This window comes from Hypomesus transpacificus, chromosome 20 (assembly GCF_021917145.1).
Source record: "Hypomesus transpacificus isolate Combined female chromosome 20, fHypTra1, whole genome shotgun sequence".
NCBI lineage: Eukaryota > Metazoa > Chordata > Actinopteri > Osmeriformes > Osmeridae > Hypomesus > Hypomesus transpacificus.
In genome coordinates, this window is record NC_061079.1 from 1,518,944 (window position 1) to 1,535,611 (window position 16,668).

Below are 16,668 nucleotides of genomic sequence, written 5' to 3' on the forward strand. Positions count from 1 at the left end.
TAACTCGAAGCTTGGATTGAAAATCAACACCCAACAGCCAAATTGGCTGCCCGTGTCAGTACAATACATGTTCGTATGAATACTGAGGGGTAGGAAAGTTGGAATCTAACCAGTTTACACAGCATGGGCTTGTAATTGCACAATAAATGAAATAAATCAAATTAGGAATATGTGTTGATCTAAAAACCATGGCATTATAACCAATTACCATCATTTAATTTTAATAATCCCTATTAATTATCCATAACAAATGTAACAATATTTCAAGGGATAATTGAAGATGTAGCAGGAGATTTCTTTCCATAGCAGAATTTGCACATTATCTGCTCTGTCACTTGCTATTGGTCTCTCCCTCCTCTGAATTGATATGTGGAATCCTATCCCAACGGTTCTGAAAAAATGAGCATTTTAGCATCCAAGTCGCAACAAGAAGTTGGGCCAACAACTTCTGCTCAACAATCCCTGAAAATTATTATTTCAGGCCAAACATTGCCACAGGGCCCAAGAGTTGCCAAGCTGGTTGATACAATAGCATATCAATAGGAAATTTTAAAGACTACAAACGTTACGTTTGAGTGCTTTCCTATGCTTGTCTATGCTCTGGACATACAGGATTCTCAGACCATTCATCGTGTGGGATGCAGAACACATATAACTTCCTAGCGATGGTCAAACTGACACACTGAATTCAATAACAAACAGGCGACCACATCCCAGTCTTAACAGCCGAATGTAGAAAATCCTTCCAACTTCAGCAGGCAACCTTCCTGAGGAACAGACAGCTCTTGGTACGGTATCTTGAACTGCAGTTGTTTCAAGTCAAGACTCAGTAGTGACACCACAGCAGCAGGTGCCCAGGATTCCTGTGGGGATATGTGGACAAGGTCACCGGGCTGATTGATGCTTGCCTCTGGAGTCCTTCTCTGTGTGCAAGTTAACATGGATCTCCATTTCAGTAGCAGTCCAGAGGTGAATGGCTGGAGGGTGCGGAAGGGTCCCACAGACCCCCACAGACTTCCTGATCTTTGTTGCAATAAAGGAAGGTTCCATTGGCAGGGTACTGAATCCATTCTCTAACAACCTCAGGGCAATTTCGAGGAACTGAAATGCGTGCCACATCCAATTCGAAGTAGAGTGCAGTCCAGCCAGATACATATCTAGTCAACTAAGAGAGATGCAACTTCAGTGTGGGAGATAATGGCTTCCTGCTTGGAAAAGGACATTCTGAACTATAACTAGGCTACCTACTTACTTGAGAAGTATACAGCTATATCATATGCATCTAAAGCATTCACAGCACTCATGAAGATAAGAATGGTTATTATGTGTCATGAAAGGCACATACAGGACAGAATTACCATGGATGTATTTTTCATTGCTTTGCATAATGCCATTCCTCGAAACAGAATATAATAGTTTCCTATCAATTTAACAACATCAGATGCGAAGATTGTGATCAATCCTTGTTAGTTGCAGTTTTTGAGAAACAATTAGCATTCAGGTTGAAGAAGACTTGATAGCATTTACTAGCATGCCTTCCATTCTGAACAAGACAGTTGATTTGACAGTTCTGCATACAATCATGTAATCAGCAAAATGTTTTCAATAATTTTGAAAAGCAACACAGTGGAATGAAACCTGAACATGATTTTGGTTGCATTGTGCATTATAATTGGACAATTGTTAATGGCATAAATACATCCCAGAGAAAGGTATTTATAATTTTGTAAATATGAAATATTCTTTATCTTATTGTAAATAAGTGTAAAGGAAACCTTGCCTCTATGTCTTGCCTTGGTATAAATACACATTTCAGCGTCCTGTCTGGTTCTCCTACAAAGTCAACTTAATTCTTTGTCCTCTACATAATAACCTCAATAGTCAATATTTCAAATGTATCAATTTTTTCATGCACACTGGTTTCCGCATTGATATGCATAGCGGTTGGAGTCATCCACAACTAAAATAGACCCAAGAGTTATCAAATGACATCTCAGGTTCTCCAGGACGAAGCGGACGAGATAGCCGGTGAGAACACAATTCACAGGAATTCACCAAAGAAATGTCTTGACATACTTTCTTTCGACTCAGTCTGGTGTACTGTACGTACACATTATTTGATACAAAACAACATGTTGTATTATTGCTGCTCCTAACCAATTCCATCAGGAAGGCAAAAAAAAGAAGCAAAAAAAGAAAACTGTGCCATCATGAACAAGTAACAAAAATACCCCAAAACCTTTCATATCAAAGGATTTCATGGCCAAACATAGGATGAAATATTTAAACCGGCACTGCTTGAGTGCTAGGGATCCTGTTGATGTGAAATCATGAGTCATATATCGGGTGAGTTTCTTAGACAGTCAGGAGGACTGCTTCTACAGCTTAGACAATCAGGAGAACTGCTTCTATGGGCTCCAGCGTACCTGGCAAGTGCTATCACGTCTATGACCTAAGTTTACTTAGTATTTTGTGGGGATGGATACAGGCTTAGTGAGAAGAGTATTTGACTACAGATGAAGAGATCGAAGGTTCAAATTGCCACTATGTATGTCTATTTGTATATAAAATGTGTATATTATTTTATAGAATATGAAAAAAGACAGTTAGGTACGTAATGTGTTATGTACACGTGTTTTTCTTCTGTATTTATGGCAGACACTATTTGGTCGTCCGATGAAGAGCTGGGATATGTTTAATACGTTTATTCACAACAGTTCTATAAAAGAATCATTAAGCTGCAGATATCCCTATTGATAGTGTTTGTAAATAACTTAAAACATTCATTTGTCTTGCGCTCATAGAGTTTTAATTTGATTGTTACCTAAGCTCAAACTAATTAGTGTACCTTATCTTGTAAGAATAACTAACTAGGCCGTGTTTGTATTATGCAGTATTTGTTCACTGTAATTAGTGTCAGGACTTCGAAACAATAAGGTTAATGAACAGCTGATAAACTTGTTCTATTGTCAAGTGCTTCCTTTTACCTCAAACCATAGAAATCCTTTCATAAAATCAACAGTTATTTACAATCCAAAAGGGTGGTCTTTCTCCCCAAAGATTTGTTAACCTCCCCTCCCAACCTCAGTGTCAGAGGCTTTGTAAAGGCACAATAAAACTCAGAAAATTACTCAGAATTACTGAACTTAGCTCAATTTCTAATTATATCTCAACTGAGTGTTCACAAGGGTCGGACCCCAAAATACATCTATAGGGCAATGGTGTTAATTGTTTTTGGAAACTTAGCATGAAAGAAAATTGATTCCACTGTAAATGATAACAAGTTCTGGTATCGACAGCTGATTTAGCAAGCTCTTTCACTTACAATGATCCAAGGTATTTTGCAGAGCGCTCTGTCCTGAATCAATATCTATCAACCATCTGAAATTAAACCAAGATTAAATCCTAATTTCATCACCGCGAGTCACGTTCGGCAAGTTTCATTTAATTACAACATTCCGATGTGGGAAAGTAAACGAGTTTGCTCATGTCTCTGTCAGCTGAACCGAGACTCAGAGACTGTCTGGGTTCAAACAACACAATCGCAGAAATCCAGTCTGTAAACGCAACAAATCTAGTCCCTTAACGAGCCAAATATACAATTCAAGACCCCAAAAGCCTTTATCTGAAACCTTCTAAACGCAAAACTACAAAGTAATCTTACCTTGGACGATCAGGTGAACTTTGGAGGATTTGGGTTTCTTGTTGGTGAGAACCGAGCAGGCATAAGGGCCCTCGTCGTGAACGTTCACGTTCATGATCTGGATGCTGTACTCGGTGACAGCCGTGTTCTCCATCAGCACCACCCGAGGGTCCAGAGACCACTTCTCTCTCCCGGCAAACAGAATCGTAGTGCGGTTCAGCCAAGCCACACGCGATACCTTGCTGTCGACAGTACATCTGTGGGTGGGGGGGGGAAAGACAACAAGGAAAATGTTAAGACACTGATTTCATTATCTGCATTTCCACATCCATGACATAACTGTTCATTCGATTTAAGATCTGAGTGATCAAGCCTTGTTTTTACAGATAAAGTTTCAGACAGAAACGCAAGTAACTCTTGAGAAACCGTAAAATATTTTATTTCGTAAATAAGTTATTTCTTGTGAGTCTCTGAGTGGTACCATGCTGCTTGAAATTGCAGCAGGTGCCTTCAAGCCATCTTTGTCAGCAACAGGGTCGCATGTTGTTCTTTTCTACTGCTATGTGGCAAATGCAGTAGTCAGACCCAATGTGAGTTTGACAGAACATTTCTCGTTTGATGATAGCAAATGGTTTGACACAGCACAATAGGCAGATCAAAGTATGGGTTTAAACGTATATACTGTCGTTCCTTGCTTTGTACAGGATATAGCAGTGTGCATGTAAAAAAAGAAAGAAAAGAAATACTTTTTCTTTTCTGAATTTATGGAATTTTGCTCACTTCACAGTTCATGGTAATTATGTCTTTGTATAGATCTGATGGGGAAAGAAAGGGAGAGGGGGGGAGTGGTGGAAGAGAGTAGGGGGGGTGTCAATATGTTCTTATAACATATTTTATGGTTTATCATAAATCTGTGTCTGTTTATAGAAACGTCTCAAGGCATCATTTCATACAATCTGCATACAGTTTGTGGACCACACAAACACGGTCGTTTTGTGAATGGACAGACACTATCACAGAACACTGCTTTAAATGTCAGCACCTGTGACAATTGCCAACTACAATTGGACGCCCACATTTGCATATCCTTCCTATTATCCTGTGGCAAGGCCATTTGGCAATCCTGTTCCACAATTTAAAAAATACAAATAAATAAGACCCAGCCTATTCTGTGTTCCTCTGTTGGCAAGGAGCCAGGTAACAAACATGTAATTTATATTCAGGCCAGAATATTCGATGCTAACCTCCATCCTAACCTTTAATCCAATGGACTTCACTGAAGGAATATTATGAAACTCATAATAAGCCTTCCATTGGCTCTGCATACCAAGCAGAGGCCCACATGAGAGAGCCAGTAGCTCAAATATAGTCGAACAGTGCTCTCTGTCAGATAATGCCACTGGAACTAAGAAGACTAGAGAAACGTGTGACATGGCACGCTCCTTGGACACTGCTGTAATTCTCAGGTTTATCGTGGATTATTTTATTTTTAGACAATGTTTTTATCTCGAAAGTCAAAATAAAAAACTTGAAACACAACTGGGATTCAAATATACTTTTTGTACAGTCCTTTTTACAAGCAATGTCACAAAGTACTTCACATACGCCCATAGAACTGAAATCAATGCTTGGTGACCTATGTAAACTTTGTAATCCGTTATTATACTAGTTGAGGGGATGCTGATACATTGAGAAGTTAAGATACCACAAAAGATGATATCTACTTACAGCCTGTACACCTCTTTGAACTATCATTTATTTGAAAACCGTAGTAGTCAGCCAACATTAGAACTGATCTAAGTAACAAAACATTACAAACTGCCATGAAATATTTGCTCTTTCATAGTCAAAGCAAATAATCATCTAAATCCTTGAAGCTGTGCAAATCATTTACATGCTTTCTTGCATTTGTGCTAAATCTAAATTGCCTCATCAGAAATTCCTCTGTGTCACTTGGGAGCTTGTAGGTGAGAGTGTTATGAATATTACTATTCTCTGAAAATGAGGCCAAAATCATGTTACAGTACTAATAATTCAAATGAATTATTCATTGAGTATTCCTCTATTCACAACTAAGGTCAAAGGTATTGAATGTGTATACACATTCCCTGAATGTTACTGTGTTATATCAGATAATGATAGCAAGCACATGAAAACCAATGACCATCTGTGTCGAGGATCATATGTGGTAGCTACAGGTAGCTCTGAGCAAACTGTTAATTTGACATAGTTCACCTCGTTCAATCAGGATGAAAAATTATAAATAAACATTCAACGCTTTTAACAGGTTTGTGTCAAAACAAGCGGAAACAAACAAAAGCATGGACGTGTCGAGTATTTTAAATCGGGTGTGATGGACAATAAAACGAACCATCCACATTGTGATGTAATGCTGCAGCAACTCTGATTATAAGCTTGTTTTATTCAGTACAGGTCAGGTATGATGCACAGTAGAAGTTCCCTGTCAGGACAGGGTGATGGTGCTCTAGGAACACAGGCAAGGCATCCATAACCCTGAGTCCAAACAAAATGATTACACTGTACTTATCCAATGAAATGGTGAGGGTCAAAGTTTGTGACTGATCAGTCAGTGTGATATTGTAACTCAGAGCAAGTATTCTGTTGTCACGACTTGACGAATCTGTCCAACACTAGAGGAGTAATTGTAAACTATTTTTCACCCCTGAGCATCCCCATGTTGAAACACGCAACATTACGCCAAAATATATGGGTTAACGATACAGTCAAATCTAAATACTGTAAGTATTATCACACAAACGCGATTTCATCTGAACTTCACACGCGTCGTTTTTCTAATGACATGCAACCGTGTCGGTTTGGGAAATGGTTTTCCTTCATTGTCCAGGCTGCAGCGCTTCGAGCTAAGCCTCCAAGTTCTGCTCCTCCATCCCTCGCTAATGACTGGGCGCTCGCACACCCATAAATCCTTTTAACTGAAGCGGACAACCACCGGGTTTTTAGAAGGCCCTATCAATTCTGTATCCAGAGACCTCCATCAAAAATATTCTGCCTGCTCGAGCATGCTCTACCTCCATGTGATGATAAGACCTCGATGATAAGTTCTCCTTACGAGGAGGTCTGAACTGTTAAATTCAAACACCAGACTGGAAATAGATACCACAAGACCGAAGCATATAGTACCTGGCCTAACATGTTCAACAAACACTCACAAACTCACGCAATCTGGATCCACGATCGTAAGGCTAATAATGTGTGTGGAATGAGTTGATAAAATGGCTGAAATTATGTTTGGGATTTCAACAGACTGACAAACAGGAGGTATATCAACATAACAGTATGTGATGTTAGATACAGTATGTGATGATATATAACAGTGTATCTCAGGGCCTCATAACATTGACATAGTGTAACTCAAAAATCTAAGAAAAACTGTCATTTCTAATGTGAAACATCCTTTTATTGTGTGATGAAGTGTTCCTGAAATTGCAAAGCTATAACATTTGTACATAAGGAGTAGTTGATATTCCTGATAACCTTGCCTTGACACATACATATGCACTATATGCAATGTGTATACATGAAGCTTAAAGTGGAGAAAGTATTTTATGTTAATTCTGCACCATATTAACATTCACTTCAGCAGATAGGCTGGATGAAGCCAAAACAAAATTGCACTTTAAGGATCACTGTCGTGTTCACACACTAACCCCATCTATGTCACTATGATTCTATTCCAGTATGTGACAAAATAAACTGTTTACTCTAGGATTTCAAGCTGTAATTGAATGCTTCTCTCTCTCCAACAGTATTATTCCGTCCGGAGTGAATTGGCAACTAGATGTGACAGTAGCATCAATTTATGTTCATTTGGTTTATAACAGGCACTATAGAGTCTGATGTAGTAAAATGCAAAGACTGATTTGTCTGTCGTCAAAATGTAATTTCCCTAGTGTCAGTTATGTATCCGCTTTCCATGGTCTCCTTCATTTAAACTTTCCAAACTGATTGACTCCCACCTGCTTCACTGGTTAATGGCACTACAGGGAAATCTACACCGTTGAACATTGTTCATGGACAAGTGCAAATCCAATTGTTTGATGTCTTGGAAGAGAGAAAAATATGCAAAATGTTAATCTGTAATAGCATATGTGAAAAAGTTAGTCTGAAAACGATGTCTCACAATTACGTCTAAAAAGGAAACTGTCCACTGAGATCTCTTGAATGACCTTGGGACATTTGGCCCACGGTGTTGCACACACAACAGTATTGCTGTTGCTACGGTTTCATAATTACGGATAATCAGTCATGATCAGTCGTAACACAGTAAAACAAAGTAAAATTACATGTCACTTGGCACCTGGTAAAGTTAAAGTAGTTAAGTTATTTCATGTGTGTACGGTAGCTTCACTCATTCAGGAAGAAGATTCCAATGCCTGTGATAAACTAGTCTACAAGACCTTACTTTCTAATGTAATGAGTGTCACCCTGTTAATAATTGCAGAGGCACCTCTCTAAGATATGAAAACTAGGTCAACAAGTACCAAGCAGAGGACCTGGTGATTGCAGATCACTATCGGTATCCGTAAACCAAGGTTCAAGAAAGAGATAAATCACTTCTGGTTGGAGGTGAATTGATTACTGCCATTACATTTCAGCAGTGTACGGGAGCAACTTTGTTGAGCTGATTACATCGGAGACATGTGAATGATCTCTCCTTACCTGGATAGACAAATATGATAGGTCCATGAAAAGCCTCAGGCCAAAATTCAATCATGAGTAATATTTCTGTGACTTCTCTGTGATAGGTTTCTGTCTGAAATGTTGTCATGTGTCATCAACATCCCCAAACCTCCACTTCCAGTCACACTGCTCCTGTGTCTGTGAATTATAATATCTTTCCTGTGTAAATACGAATCTTGTTGATAATCGCAACTGTAATATTGTAGACTTGGAGCCAGTTGTTCCTGTGTTGACTCTGAATTGTGGTTTCAGGAAGTTCACTTGTGACGTTGAGGTCCGTGCGCTTACTGACGTAACTGAGAGTGATCGAGTTCCAGTCCCACAGGAAATAGGCACAGCAAGCCTATAACGCTGCCAGACAAGCATAATCAGGTTAAATTAAAGACCAGTTTGCTAACAAAAGCCTTCGATTCTGTTTAAAATAATTAGTAATTGTCAATACAGCTAATTAGCAACTCTGTCTTTTGCAATATTGTATGTACTGAGGAAAAGACCAGAGCTGCTTCCAAGATCAATGACGACCTTACATTTGGTTATAAGTCTGAACTATGATTATGCAGTGCGGCTGCTATCAATAGCTTCTTTTGAGCATCTGTTAGGTGGCAGCTTGAGTAGCTATGGATTTGCATTGTGTTTGTTGTCCTTGGTTGAAACCGCTATGTTTGGGTGCAATATAAGTCTATGCCTGGCAAGTGAAACAGTCACGGAAATGACGAATGTTAGGTTAATTTGGTGATTTCTTTCGAGACACGCACAATAATAATAGATATAGATAGTTATAAACCTGATCAAATGCAATTCCCCACTGAGCATGAAATTTCTCTCACTAGCGAGTATATTTTAAGATCTTGTATCTTGTCTTGCAGTCCGCTGTCAGACTACCCACAAAACATAACGTAAACACTTTTTTTTCCACTCTTTCTAAAATAATCTAAAGTGAAACAGGCATATTTAACTGTAACCTGGCCCTTCTGTAACTCACTGTCATAACATTGAGTGGTCGCACCTAGCAGCCTCCCCACTTGAGGATCACACACCACAGAACCGTCTTGCCTTCAACACCTTACATGCTAAACATATCTATGTATCATGTCAGCAGCAATATGATTTATTACTCAAACAATCTGCATTCATAATGAACCCAACACAATCTTTTAGTTTTGTGTCAGTTAGACGTGTGGACAGTTGTTAGGGTGCTAAGTTTGGTCTTTATGCTTGTCATAACTGTTGATGCCCCTGGGACTTGACAAGGGTCAAGAATCGGAGGCGCAGAAAGAGAAGTATATGAAAACAAACAAAAAGTGAGGGATCTAATATTTCCCCCTCTTTCCTCCCCAGACTGTTTTTATTCACACAGCCTGAAATTTACTACAAAAAGTTTCTTGTGTCTGGAGGAGGCTTTCATTCTCCTATCTCTGTTTCTTTCTATAGATTGCTATCCATCTTTCTGAATATTAGAAAACAAAACCGTTTAAAGGATGACCTTCGAGTAGGAAAACCAGGCGAGGCCTTGTCTTCCATTAGCGGTCTGCGCCAAAACACAATAATGCCCCGTTGCAATATTAAACAGTGAGCTCATGCCATGCATTACTGTCCTAGTGAAACGGCCCCCTCAAGGTGAATAGGTAGATTGTTTAGCTTGCTGTGTTTGGCAACAGAGAGTGTAAACAACAACACGATCATGCCCATCTTCAACAGGGCTTGGTGTGTTAGGGAAGGTGAACAACTTGCATTTACAGAGGAAATGAATAAAAAGGAAGAAGAACATGAGGATGCATACAACTCTTGAAACGACCACACGACACCACTCCAAAAGAACACAAGTGAAACAACTGTTTTTTTTTTTATGTAGCTTAAAGAGATTTTGTCGTTTGTCGTCGTGGGAGGGCCCTCCCGAGTGGGATTGTATCGTTCCGACTGCGCAGGAAACACACTCAAATGCCTTTTTTATGTTCTTTGAATAATCCCTATTACGGAGGATTATCCCTATTATTACGGTTGATTGCACTATCCCAGCCTTTGAGCCTTATATGTGCTTCAATGCACACCGGAGAACGAAAGTGAGGTTTAAAGGCAACAGGCATCTAAATGAATAAGGAGCTCTAATGATAAAACACTCATTGATGCATTCAATTCAATATTCTGCATTTAACCTCAGAAAATACAATCTAAGGTACATTAAAGAGGAATTCTGTACCTCCGAAAAGCAAAACCATAATTTATTTTCGACTTTACCTTTTTGGGTGGTTATGGACTTTCGACAGACTATTTTTCTTATAAATATTACCTTTCAATCTTACTTAAAATCTTAAAACAGTGACACAGCCAGAGACAGCTTGTCATTTATTTTCAATAAGCTTGAGTTGTGGACAGGGGCTACTTTTTATTGTTGTTTTGGATGATAACATTTAGATGGGAATCTTACGGTTGGTCTATCAACTGTTAAACACATACAAGTCAGATGTGTATGAAAGCTGCTGAACACAAACTGTTCAGCAAACATAAAAATAAAATATTTCTTCACTATCGGTCATCCTGAACGAAGCCTACAGATGAAGCTGAATGCTTTTCGCAATAACTAACCGAATGTAGCTGTAATGTACCAAGAAGAAGGTAGCAAACACACTCCCAGAAGAACTGTTTAGGTCTACACAAATCTCCCCATGACTCCTGTCAGTGAATGGGAATTTAATTAACAAATGTCAAAATGGTATGGGATATTTCACAGCTACGATGTTGCCGAAAAAACACAACTGAACATCGTGGAGATGCATACTGGGAAGAAATCCATTTCCATTGACAGTATTTCTTATTTTGTCTTCCCTGACAAACCAGCTGTAAAGAAGATCATAGCTTTCTGGCTAGCCATCAGCGCTGCCTGTAGATTATTGTTTGTTATCTCCTCAGGGCTTGCATCTGAGTCTTTCTTCTGGTGAGCGTCGCAAAGCTGTCCACACCAAAAGACAAAAACACATTTTCGTATGCTGTAGATACACAAAACCTCATCTTTCATACAGGGACTTATTCAATGCTGATGATCCAGTTCTACAGTGTGGGCAGTATGTAGTCTGTGGCGATTTGTGGTTGTCATTGTGTGTAATTCACCGTTGTGTGACCGAATGTGATGTTTACCATTTGTAATGGCATGATTAGGCCTTTCTACACTATGAAGAATTTTATACCACTACTAATATGATAAATTACAATGGGCAAAGATGTATGCTGGTTTTTCATATCGGTTGATTTAAATCTGAAGCCAGGTGACTCAACACTGACTCTCTTCCTTCAAACTCCTACAGACACAGGTTTCACACAGTGTTAGACAAATGAGTAACGAACATGATAAATACAAGCCCACCATGGTGATAAAACAATACATGAATTGTATATCTAAAATATATTCACTAGTTGAACTAGACACTGAGCTAACAGCTTTCAATGGCACAGGGCTTAAGTTCACCATTATGTTTTCTCGGGCAGGTGAGTGGAACCAGATGGCTTTCACGGGCTGTGCATGCATATTCATGAAGACATTTTCCTCAGAGCACAAATGTATTAGTTAGACTTATTACTTGGCTCAGGTGTGAGGGAGGACCAGCAAATTATTTCTAACGTTTTCTAACTAAATCTTAAAACCATGATATAAACGATAAACAATGGATAATGAAAACCTAAAAGAGGAAGTGTGAAGTGTGAGCGGTGCGCAGATGGACTGGAATGTATGTCTTGTTGTGTTGATGAATATGTGCATGGAGAGATTCACAGGTCTCTTTCACGTTCAACCCACACAACCTGCCCACAAACCCGAATAACACGAGAGAGTAAAACGTGCTACCACTATTTTGTTGCATACTGTACTGTACGTGCACCATTAAAATATTAGGTGCTGAGCAGATGTTGTCATGCCTTGTACGGTGTCATACAGCTGGTGTCTGTTTTGATCCAGAGGCATGATGGTAAACGGAGGAGCATCGCCATGCCTCACACACGATTAGCCGCTCTGAAAAGACCTTTTCCACCCTCCATTTCCCTTCTCTCCTCCAAAGAGAGTGACAACTGATTCAGCAACAACCCCTATACCGGGAGCGTCAATGGGGAAAGGCAAAAAATCTGATTGGGAGCAATTATTCTAACCGAATCAACATGCATTTTCCCCTATCCTCTTTTACTGTGAAAACCATCAGGCAGTTTCAATTCAATAGTGTTCCATTTATGTCATGTCACAATAGAGTCCCCAGAACCTCTTAGCCCACACTGATGGCTAACTAGTCAAGAGGATGATTGACCTGGGAGAGGGGGGAAGGGAGGAGGGGGAGGGGGGGAAAGGGGGCGGGGGGGATGGAGGGAGGAGGAGGGAGGGAGGGCATTGCCAAACACGCAGCCATCAGCCTCCCTGTCGACAAGCAGGAAGGCCAGTCAGCCAATCAATGTGTACGTGATCACATGACCACCCGAGCTCCGCTCTCATACCCCCAAATGACTCACCGCGGCTCAGAGCGATGTCGTTCGGAACAAGGCCGCAAACCACACCCCAGTGCACTGGTGTTTACCTGGGGAAAACGGCAAAGCCGCACGGCAACCCTACGCTAAGATGGGAGGAGGGAGAAAGAAAGAATCGCACAGCGAGAGTTCCGAAGAAAAGAGCTTGTTTTTGAGGGTGTGTGGAAGCGTGCATGTTTACAATCCCAAGCTCATTAAACACTGCTGGTATGCGTGCTAACAAAATATGCAGTGGAGCGCAGAGGGGATCATGTGTTTTGGAAGAACCTTGAAATAGCAGTTTGGTGCTGAGTGAAAACTGTACGCTGGATATCGCATGGTCTAGTGGGACTGCACTGAGTTAAGTCAACTCTGAAAGGATATGTCGTTAACTTGATAACTGTCACTGCATACGATCACTTTCTCCTCTAAAGGAACTTGATTGTTGTAGCACAACAAAACATTCCCCGCTCTCACTCAATGTTGTAATTTATTTTTAACAGGGATAAATAGATATAACAGGAAGAATATGATATTCAGTTACTTACAGTACATCTCAACTTCATTATCTGCGTATACTCTGAAATTCTCATTAAAAGATTAAAAAATTAAGATACGACTCATGATAGACTTGGTGCACCTGCAATAAACGAGACCATAGTGATAATTATCCACTAGAACTTTATAGACCCTGAATCCTGCCAGGGTGCACTGAAATGTTCCATTTCAGTTGTCGCTGACACTATCAGTCCATCCAACCCTGGGCCCACTGAGGAGGAAAACAACATTACCTGTCCTGGTTGGTAAAAAATTGATGTTTGGGGATTTTCAATTCAGATTAAAGTAGATGCTGTATGTTTCTGTGGGATATGGCAAAGTGAAACAGGGACGGTCTCCACATTTCCCTCCAGGTCAACAAAATCGTCAACCTCTCTGCATCGATAGATTTGTAAAGGCGCTGTAAAAACAGACCTTGAAGTGTACAGTAAATCATTATGGATTTTTACGTAAGATATAAAATTGTTTAACTATGATTCAGCGAATTCCGCTGAAATTTACAACAGATAGAATCCCCAAATAATGGATAAAAAAACCTGTATTTTCCGAAATTACTGTACAGTTCGTAAGTTATTGTAACATACGTCTTCAACATTCAAATGCACATACTGTATGTACCATATGAAAATATTCTACGCCATCTTCTCAAAACAAATCCCAAGACATCTCTTTTAATTTGAAAATACAGTTTATAAACTACAGAGTCAGAAACTCTGTGATGGCATCCTCTTCAACAGTATCTGTTAGTAAACTCTTATAAAAGTAATTTTCTTTCCCCCCCCGACGGTGAGAACGTGTGAGTCCCTTATTCAGGCCTGACACCTCTGTTGTTTTTAGTTTCCAGACTTTACCTTATTTCACGGACATTCTCACAGCACTAGGGCCTCTCAGCTTTCAATCGCCACATCACTAACACGCATGAATGTGACGGTATTACCAGCAGGCCCTGCAGTGAGATGGTTGTTCCCGGGAGGAGATAACCTGATGGAGTTTTGATACAGCTGTCCATCATCCGTACAACATTATCGCTTTTTCTTTATCTTTCATGAATCTGAATTAGCAAAGGATAGGGGATGCGATAACTAGCAGCCTGCCTGAGCCCCGGGCCACAAGGACCACAGATTCACACTGTACCAGGGCAGCTTACAGACACAATGGTCACAGAAACAACGTTAAAGGCAGCAAATTGCAGGTGGAGATTTATCCCCTCTGAGAAAAGTTGAGGATATTCGATTAAACTAAGGACGGAAAAATGTGTATAGCCCTTTTTTACAAGCAGTGTCACAGAGGGCTTCACATACGCCCATAGAACTGCACCGAAACCAACCTAAGACCCTGGAGGAAGACGGGGAAACACTTCCCGGAAAACGTCAGAGAAAACCAGAGAATCTGGAATGTCTAATGTGTTGTGGTTATCATACATTACACTGTATATTAAATAGACTGTTGGGTTCATGATGTCATCATGTGATTAACCCTTACACCTCCAGCATCACCTTCATGTAATCAGTCTGTAAGGTGCAGCCTTCAGTGCTATGAAAGGGTGATATTAAAGATGATACTTCCTCTCAACATCACCAATCTTAAGTTTTTTATAGATTTATAGATAGCTAAATATCTTATATCATGATGTCAAAACATGGCAACTGCTCAAAAACATACAATGGTGTTGTGTGTGTGGGGGACAGCTATTATATCTTAGCTGTCAAATTCTGTCTCCTTAGCATTAGCTGGAAAGAAAAGGGAGGGATTGAGAAAATCATGAACGGGCAATACTTAATCTTGCAGAATATTAATTGATACAATTTTCAGCCTTTTTTTCCCAGCCGTTGCTTAGCACAGCATCCATGATTTTGTTACAGGGGGAGTGAATGGGTTGCAACGCTTGTACACTGTACATAACAGATTTCACTCAATTAACTGGGTAGCGCAGGAGTGCATGCTAAGAAGATTTGCCCATCTGCTCTCTGGAAAGCAGTCTTCCTTTTTTTTGGCGTTAACGACCTACCCATTTCTAGTGAAGAATGAGGCTGCAAGAGGTGAACTGGAAAGTGACAAGAAATCTATCAAGTGCACAGCCTAAAATGCACCCCCCCCCCCCCCCACCACCACACACACAAAAAGAGACAACCACACACGCAAACACACACACACACACACACCAGGGGACGTGTGAAACAAATAGCTGACCAAACATCAAAACAAAACTAAGTAAGGCTGTCAGCGTGCATGAATTCTAAGACAAAGAACATCACAGATGCAGTCCTGATGAAAGAACACAATATGACCTCAAATTGCTAAGAAACTCCCAGCATGAAGCATTAGCTTCTGTGCTCAACAAACCACATCGTCTGTGACATGACAAGTCATCTGGCATAGTCCTTTCTCCTTCAAGAAATACAAAAGAAGATGGAGTTTACAATTGTGTTATTATATTAGATTGAATGAAATTAGACTCGACTTTATTGTCATTGTACACAGTGCAGTACAAAACCAATGAAATGCAGTTCGCATCTAACTGGAAGTGCTAATTGCAATGGCTTAGAACAAATAAGAATAGCTTAACATTACGACAGTAGCAGTATAATGAGATTTGGCGAATTAAACAGATGTACTGTATAGATTGAACAGTTAAAGTTGAATCCATTGAAAATAGATTTTTTCCAACTGTATTCATCCCAAACTCTTTTCAACATGTGTAGGGCCAAACGTTTTGACTTCGACATCTCATCTCACGCCATCCATCAAAAACATGTTTCTTGACCCTTCTAACATATATATGTATATAGAACGCTTTCAGATGTACAAATCTTTAATGAGGAAAACAAGTTCTAAGGAATACATTTCTTTCTGCTTTGATCCTAAGTGAGCTCTGAACACAACCAGGGATTCAAAACAGAACTCTGACAGCAGCAGAATTCACGCTCCATGTCGATTCATAATTGTTTGGTTAGCAGAAATATTATATTTACATTTTCCCTGAACAATTTAAGAAAGCATCCGACCATCACTGGAAATGTGATTTATAGCGAGGCGGTGGCATTGTGGCTTGAATTAAGAATTTCTCATCATTCTTGGAATTGTTTTGGATGAGGTTTAATTTCTAAATGATCAGAGCCTCTGAGTTTGGGCCCGCAGTGAAAAGTGTTCTTTCCAGGACTTTAAAGAATACCAACGTTAAAGGTAATATCAGTTTAAACGTTGATTTATTCACATTTGCATGTGAGGCTGGTTATACATGGCGTTTTCGTAACACCACTAATATT

At 39.8% G+C, this 16,668-nt stretch overlaps 1 protein-coding gene across 3 annotated transcripts in view; it reads right to left on the minus strand.

The window, feature by feature from the left end:
* The window catches only part of opcml (opioid binding protein/cell adhesion molecule-like), a 136,409-nt gene that overhangs the window by 40,891 nt on the left and 78,850 nt on the right, over positions 1 to 16,668 (minus strand). For all 3 annotated transcript variants that reach the window (XM_047043376.1, XM_047043377.1, XM_047043375.1), the window contains one exon: positions 3,665 to 3,900. In XM_047043376.1, coding sequence (XP_046899332.1) covers positions 3,665 to 3,900 — 236 coding nt within the window. The remainder of the gene's footprint in view (positions 1 to 3,664; positions 3,901 to 16,668) is intronic.